Source organism: Melanostigma gelatinosum (assembly GCF_949748355.1).
Source record: "Melanostigma gelatinosum genome assembly, chromosome: 15".
Taxonomy (NCBI): domain Eukaryota; kingdom Metazoa; phylum Chordata; class Actinopteri; order Perciformes; family Zoarcidae; genus Melanostigma; species Melanostigma gelatinosum.
Window position 1 is genome coordinate 11,820,033 of NC_136648.1, and position 8,153 is coordinate 11,828,185.

The 8,153-nt window shown below is 44.2% G+C and overlaps 1 protein-coding gene across 1 annotated transcript; it reads right to left on the bottom strand.

Moving 5' to 3' along the window:
• Positions 1 to 6,186: 6,186 nt before the first annotated feature.
• On the bottom strand, positions 6,187 to 7,632 carry LOC306789379 (transcription factor HES-1-A-like). Its single transcript, XM_079285303.1, has 4 exons — positions 7,427 to 7,632; positions 7,229 to 7,324; positions 7,046 to 7,133; positions 6,187 to 6,722 (listed from the first exon to the last, which is right to left on the bottom strand). Exons 1-4 carry the CDS (start codon positions 7,595 to 7,597, stop codon positions 6,268 to 6,270), a joined length of 810 nt encoding a protein of 269 aa, XP_079141429.1. The 5' UTR covers positions 7,598 to 7,632; the 3' UTR covers positions 6,187 to 6,267.
• Between the last annotated feature and the right edge of the window lie 521 nt (positions 7,633 to 8,153).

Sequence of the window (8,153 nt, forward strand, 5' to 3'; positions counted from 1 at the left end):
CGAGGCTCACGGTTCGGTACGCATGACGAACAGAATACGTTTTAAAAACCTTTATTTAACCAGGTAGTCCCATTGAGATTAAAAATCTCTTTTGCAAGATGTAAGTAACAATACAAGATGTAAGCAAGATGTAAGTAACAATACTACATGACATTAAGGAGCAGTTTTTGTTTTGTATGCTTATGTGTTGCTAAGAAGACACCCCAGAAGATGGGTCACTCAGGTATAGTTCCATCATTGTTCAAAGTCAAAGAATAACTTCATGATGTTAGTTGTAATGAATAAATATATTTTAAAATAAAGTACATTTCTCTGGTATTTATAGTTTTCTACTGTACCGGAACGTACCGAACCGTGGCTCCACTGTATCGTACCGAACCCAACCGTGAATTTTGCGAACCGTTACACCCCTAATATTATGTGATTTCATTATTATCACCGATGCAATAATGTGTATGCAGCATTTTAACGTTGTAGTTGGCCACGGTGAAGCTAATTCATATGTTATTTTATATTTTTCACAGGATTGTAGATGTGAACCATCCCGTCATCTAGGGCTTTCAAAAGTTGATCAAGACCCTCTGATCACTCCACTGCTCCTGAACACTAGGAGGGACGATAACGAGTGAGGGAGGAGGGATGCCCCGACGCAGCAAGGCTCACAGATGGCTTCACCTTGAATACAGCACTCTAACCCGGGGTTAATAAGGGTCAAAGGCCAGGGGGTCGATTGGGTCCTCGGTCCGAGTTGAATGACATCACAATTCACATGACAAAAAGAGGTGACTGTCTTACTTCCAAAGTTTGGAGTGATGGCATGAAATTGAAGGTAATCTACACTTGAGCAAAACTATGGTCTAAACAGGACATTTAACATGTAAAGCACTGGGTTGTTAGCTGATGATTATATGTCAATGTTGTATTTACACCTTGCTGTGCCAAAAATAAACTAATGCAGGTTTAAGCTTCAAGGAAAAAACTTTTCTGGAATTATGATAATATTGCATTCAGGATATTCTGTGTCTTAAGTTACATTTTACCACACAAACTGTGGTTGATATATTTTGCTTTTTTGATAAATTTGCCATCGGCAGGAGAATTTAAAAGTTCCGCGGGTTTGAGCAACGGCTTGTCGCACAACATATTTGTACAGATTAAACTACTGTTCGGTACAGCATAGGTTTAGAGGTTGATAGAGTTGTCTTCAAAACCAGAACACCCGTCAGCATCCGTCACTGCCAATTACTCTCATTGCCCTCGCACACTCACAGCAGCGGGGTCTGAGTGCCGTCCCGAGGCCCGATGAAAAGCAGCACTGACCCCCGTGGTTAGATCCCATCTCTCTGTCCTGCTCAGTGGGCCGTTAGTGCCGGACACCACGCTGCATACGGCACCTCTTTAGATGGGAAAGGAAAGAAACAGAGGGGTGGAGACATTATCTGGTGAGACGCACAATGTCCGAAAAAAACCCACAAAGCACTGGGGGGGGGATTCCCACAGAGTTTAGACCGGTCTGTGAGGAGGGAGGTGGCAAGGGCTGGGCAGTCTTCAGGACAAAGAGCAGAGGTCATCTCAGACTCAATGCCTGGGGCAAGAATCCAAGAGGAGAGGTTTTGATCTGAAAATGTAAACTAATGTCAGATCAGGTGTGTCATCAATATTATCATTGATGATATCATACTGTATTAAAAGAGCTGTGCATATGTCTGGAGGACAACAGTTATAGACGCTAATAGTACATTCATCTCTACTTTGATCATGATGCTCATTGTGTTGGAAGGGTTTCAGCTTCTCTTCAATGAGCTCAGTCATCCGTGAAATGATAACCATCACCAGTTGCTATGATGAGGGCAGGTGTCTATTCGATTCTCTCTCTCAGGCTATGAGATTGTGATACACATCCTCCATGACACGATGACCTAAACGTCTCAAGGACACAAATAGGCATTTTGCGCACTCAAAATGGGAGCCTTGCTTACAAACAAGGGTCAATATTTACCCCTCAGTGCACCCAGGCCCCTGGGTGGAGGCTAAACTGGTTTCGCTGACCAAATTAAGAACAGCTGACCTGATGTGGGTGTTAAGTGGACGTGGAGGTGTTACCAGAATGGTAATCTTTTGCATGATACGCTGGCTTTTGTCTTGTCCGTCCTTATTGGAGGACAACAAGAGGCTATAAGCTCCTTATCATCCCATTACAATTATGGAGGAGGAATCAGGAACTATGGCCCTGCCAAACCCTGCTCTTATACGCCTATACTTGTGTTGTCTTCAGCCCCTCAGAGATGTTTTATTATGCATGCATGCAGCCTGTATTGCAGGGTCACTGCCAAACCTAGCAGTTTGTTGCTGCAAAACAATTGAAAAAATACCTCCCACACTCCAACTAGCAGCAGCAGAAGTAATCCAGAGCAATTCCACAATGGAACGACATACTAAAATGTTGTTTGAGTGCTCTTGACAAATTATGGTTTAGCAAAAGCCCTGCTCAGCATCCTTGATTTAACATATCATGAATACAGTACCATCAGGTCTAAAGCTTGTCATGTTTTGGTTCCAAGTTTGAAGATAAAAGACTTGTTTAAGTGTCAGAACTAGGCATCCTCTCCAGTGCTCCTCAAAACCATAATCTGAATGAATTCATTTTGGTTCAAAATATACTGTAAATCTTATAAAAATGAAGAAGAAAAAAATCCGAAATATAGGTTTGTTTTTCATAAAATCACTTTATACTCAACGGACACCCGGCTGACATCTTGGACACTCCACTAACAGAATATGAAAACACACTCAAAGAAAAAGTCAAACCTTAAAGTACCTGAATGAATGAAATTCCTTCTGAATTCTGGCCAAATTCTCTAAAATGGTGAACAAGATAAAATGATCAAAATCTATCCCATAACGTATGTATACAGCACTCATCTCAGTGCAAAGCCTAAAAAAACCACAACTCTCTGCGCAAGCTATATCACCCTTATATCATTAATCCATTCAGATTACAAAATCATGAGTAACGTATCAACAATCAAATCAAATCAATAACTTCATCTCTTATTCATCCAGATCAGACAGGATTTATGAAATCATTCCTCCAACAATACATCCAATAATACACGCCGCCTTTTTAATTTGAGGAACACAACCAAAACCAACACAGTTATCCTGTCGTCAGATGCAGAAAGGGCGTTCAATAGATTTTCTCAATGAAACCTTGAAAATGTTGTTTGTATAAACAAGAGAAGATGACTTAATCCGCTGGATGACATTACCACTATCCATCATGGATCAAATCTCGACTGTGAAGATGATGATACCACCAAAAATGACCTATAGACGATGATCCCACACACCTTTTTACATTTCTATCATTCATGCATTTTGTCGGCTTCCCTTTATTTCTTATAAACTCTGTCAGGTCATGCCTCACACATTGTTCGTCAGTGTAGCCAGGCCCAAAGGTTAAGGCTGAACTTGGAGAATTTGTTCTATGGGAAGTTCTCACTTCAACAGGACACCTGCAGTGACAATGTATCTTCACGGTCTTCTTCATCGGTCTTCGTTGGGGAAGAAAACAAGACGTCCACTCCCTCACCCCGACATTCAACACAACATCTCCTTTGAAGATGTCATGACTTGTTGTGATGCAGAGTTACTTGGTTTTTCAATAGTCACACCATTATCACTCTGTGTGGGTCCAAAGTGATAAATGTTCCACTTATTGTGTCACGCTGATACTAGAATTCCCCCCCGGAAGCTCCACTTCCATCAGTATGTTGTTGAGATTTTCAAAAACAACCAGCTAAATCAAAAAGGGATGAATTGGAGTGAAGGGACAAAGAGCATTGTTCATTCACTATTTATATCGACTGCATAATCTATTCATTAGCATTGATGTGAACCATCGCTGAATACTTCGACCCCCATCAAACACCATAACAACCCTAAGAACAATACTACCCCGATTCACCCACAGAGGCGGAGGCAGCGAGGGTTTCCGGTGAGTGTCAGGGGGAGACCGTCTCTACAAGCAGGGAACCTGTCACCGTTGTCACTTTGTTTGTGAGGGGAGGCCATCAATCATGGAGCACAGCGAACCCTGCTTCACATTAACTCGTCCCTGCGTTACAACGTTTGGGAAAATACTGCATCAAACTGGGGTTTTGATTGGGGCGGGGGGGGGGGGGGGGGAGGGGGGGTGCAGGGAGAGGGGATAAGAAACAATTAGACAAAGGATGGAAAGGAGGGGACCAACACCGGTAAACAGCGCACATTTCTTCAAGAGTGGCTGTCATCTATTGAAGCGCCTCCATCAAAACCACTCCAGGTTCTGCATCATATATATAGAGGTATGGATAGGAGCGACCTGTCAGCACTTCACTGCTCCTCTTATCTGAACAGCCTGGCCTGACGAGTTCTCAAAAAGCCTTTAAGACCAGGACCTTTGAGAGCGGCCAACAATAAGCCTTCTTTAGCACGGTGAAAGTGACAGCATGGTCCTCTCCCCCCTCACAGCCATTAAACCTCTTCCTGGATAAACAAGGGGAAGGCCCTTTATGAAGATGGAGAGGCTCACAAAGAGAGGAGCCATTGAGCCACTGAGGGGCCCGTCTTTGTTTTTGTGTTCAGGGTCTTCTCAAAGGATACTCTGATAGGAGGGGGAGCTCTTATTTTTGTCTTTTAGAGCTCGTTACTGCCAGTATTCTCTCAGCTGTGCCAAAACAAAGATGTAAACTTAATTGACTGTATCATTTGCACAAAGTGAGGAGTTTTAACAACTGCTTGAGTGTCCGATTGATGATTTGTTTCACATTTATATGGCTCCTTGTGTTGAAATGCAGAATTAAAAATTATTTTTAACATTTACTCATGAGTGCAGAATATTGTGCACCCGTTTCTCAGTTCTTTGAGAAACAAGAACGAGTTACTCCTGCATTTATTTCTGTTATGACCCTTCCCAGAATATTAAATCAGGAACAACCCAATGGTAATGGGTTGTGTGCGTGTTTGCCTCCGGAGGTGCCACCTTTTGATGCCGTCAAAGGGAGGCCCTGTCTTCTGGTGATGGGCTGCCATGTCTGTTGATGGGTTGCGAGATTTAGGACAACATGCTGATGGAGCTGCGTCGTCTTTGGAGTGTGAATGAGGGGAACCTGTGACCTCCGGTTCACGCTCTGCTTGTGGCCCGCTGTGTGAGCACCACGCTCAGGACACACGCTGGGACTGTCAGCTCTTCAACCGTCCACTAAATGGGCAATGATTGGACGGGCTCTGCAGGTCTGCTGCTGATAAACTAGTGTGCACGCACACACATTTAACATCAAATCAAATCAGCATCCTTGTCGGCTTTATCAAAAGGTTGAATCGTTCTATAAATATCAGATATCGCTCTTCTGGTGGCAGATAATGCAGGGCAGACACCTCAAAAAGTAACAGCATACACTTAATCCCTGAGTAATCCCGGGAATTGATTTATTCTGGTCTTCATTTAGCCCAGTCATCAGCTTTACGATCATGCCCTGATCTATTTCAGCGGGATTTCCAATCTGGCAGCAGCTGAGACAGACCCGTCTGCAACAGACCCGTCTGCAACAGACCCGTCTGCAACAGACCCGTCTGCAACAGACCCGTCTGCAACATACCCGTCTGCAACAGACCCTGCCCCACCCTCCTCCCAGCGCTGAAAGCACGCCTCTCGTTTCCTCACCTCATTAGAGAGGTATTTACTTTCAGCCAGAAAGCAGGTGTCACTGTCACTGCAAAGGGGACGGTCAGGTGTGGACAAGGTATCCAGGAGGGGGGCTGTAATTAAAGGGCTGCTGTACACGGGATGGTAATTGAAAAGATTTGTACAGCTTTGAGATAAAGTCAAAGTGTAAGCTCTATAGCATTTTTCAAAAGCAGCAAAGGCTCATCTGCCTCTAAATGAGTCGACATCAGCTTGACAACCTGATGGGGTTTTTGAGGGAGGAGAGATGACAAAGACGCCATAGCAGCAAGTATTCTATCATAGAAATATTTTTATTCATCTCAAAAAAATACAGTGCTTTTCAACAATGTTCCTGACCTGCTGGGGCAAATGTGTCGTATCAAAAACAGGGAAAATCACAGCAAGCAAGAGGCCAGGAATATCTAATGTCCATATAAAACACACAAATGTGTGTGTAAACATCCCTCTCAAGTCGGTTTTTAAAACATTTACAAAATGTACAAAAATACGTTTTAGTGTGTGATCGTCCTTTTCCTCAAAAAATCAGTTGAGCTGAAATCCTACCATGGTCTCCACACATCTGAGTCTAAGGTGACCCGAGGTGTGACAGGTGAGATGTGATGACTGTTTTGTGCTCCGAGAGGCATAAGAGCTGCGCTGGGAACAAGAAAAGCGAACTGTCCATCCGGTGTCGGCACCACCTGGAAGCCACCGTACAGCTTTATCGCTTCTGGGGAAGCGTGCATTGACGAGCCACTTTTGGACGGCATCTGTGGAGCAGAGGCCGCTGGAATCTGTGTACCCGTCTGTCCGAGGCTCAGGGCAACCGGGTGAGGTGTGTAGAAGTGCACGGTGTTGATTTGGGTCACGCAGGATGCCAGGTGGCTGAGGAGACGAGTCCTCACATCTGTGTTCACCCCTTCACATGTAGAGAGGAAACGGGTGACCTCTCCTACACACTCGCTGAACCCGGCTCTGTATTTACCCAGGACGGATGGGTCTGTGTTCACAGCAGCTGGAGACGAAATACAAACATATACAAATGAATACACAAATAGATAAGATTGTGTTCAATACTAAAGGGAATATTAAGACATTAAGATATTACGAATAAAAAGAATATCATTAAATAATTGGCAAATTGGCTCACCTGAATAATGAAAATAATATTTTATTCACTCGGTTGGGGCTTTGTGAAATCAAGCCTTAAGGGCAAGCACACCAGCTGTGTGTGGGCAATAAATCTTGGAGACCCTGCACATGTTTACCATCTAAAGTTAGACATCCAAGAATTATTGCACACACATGAACATCAATCCAGAAACGGCAGCTACATACCAGTCATCTGAAGTCGCTGCAAGTTCCTGAGGTGCTTCACAGTCATCTCAAGGATATCCGCCTTCTCCAGTTTGGAGTGTCTGGAGCTCTAAACGGACGAAAGTGACGATTAAATGCTGAATGTGGTTCCTAATTTCAATCCATCTTAATCTTGGAACAAAGATTTAGTGTGGAGATCCTTACATCTTTCTTGAGTGCGTCCAGGATGAGAGTCTTCAGCTGGCCCAGACTCTCGTTGATGCGCGCACGTCTCCGCTTTTCCATGATTGGTTTGGAGGACTTGAAATAGAAAAGTAAAACAGCTCATATGACAGTTTAAAAATAAAACGACAGATGTGAAACAGAAGCATGTTTACAAAACAAACTGTTCTGATAGCCTACCTTTCTGTTCTCTGACAGACTCCGGGGTTTTTCGGGTGTGGGGTCCCCACTTGCCGGTGTGGCAGCCACGGCGCTGGGAGAGGTTCTCTCTAAAGTACCGGCTGGCATCTTCAGGTTTACAAATAAAAGTCGCCCGAACAAATATGTTATCATTAACAGAATGATACGCATCAATAAAAAGTCAGTCTCGTGCAGTGCGTCCCGCTTTCTCGTGGCGCACCACAGAGCAGTTTACTGATGACTAATGTCACAAGTGACTTCTGTCTCCTCGCCAAACTGACATCCAGTCCGCTCCTCTTTCCAGCGCATGGGGTTTATTTATAGAGCCCGCGAGCCTGCACGCGAGCGGCTCGTGTGAGAGTTCCCCGGGTTTCATCATTCCGTCCAATGGGCGCGCGGGACACGGTGCCGGGGAGGCGGCGGGCTCGTGCGACAAGGCGCTCTCATTGGCTACCTGTCAGGATGCTGAGAGACTGTTTTACAAAGAAGAGTTACTCTGTTTGAGCAGGTTTATGAGGAAAACTGCTTCTCCCGCAGCGAGTCAGGTGTGTTTCCTCTTAAATGGGTTTACTGCCTCGTGTTAGTGTTGTAGAAATGTTATCAAAGTGGATTTATTTAATCTGATCATGACGCCTTAGCTGAAACAAAACATGCGTGTTTGCGCATGTTTTGCTTGAATAAAAAAAATAAAAAGTCGCTCAGCAGCTGCAACAACAGATTAAACTGT

Coding starts and splice junctions, on each gene's coding strand:
- LOC306789379 (XM_079285303.1), bottom strand. CDS start 7,597: ATGCGTATCATTCTGTTAATGATAACATATTTGTTCGGGCGACTTTTA. Junction 7,325..7,426: donor GTCTGTCAGAGAACAGAAAG/GTAGGCTATCAG, acceptor TTCTATTTCAAG/TCCTCCAAACCAATCATGGA. Junction 6,723..7,045: donor GCAGCGACTTCAGATGACTG/GTATGTAGCTGC, acceptor TTTCGTCTCCAG/CTGCTGTGAACACAGACCCA.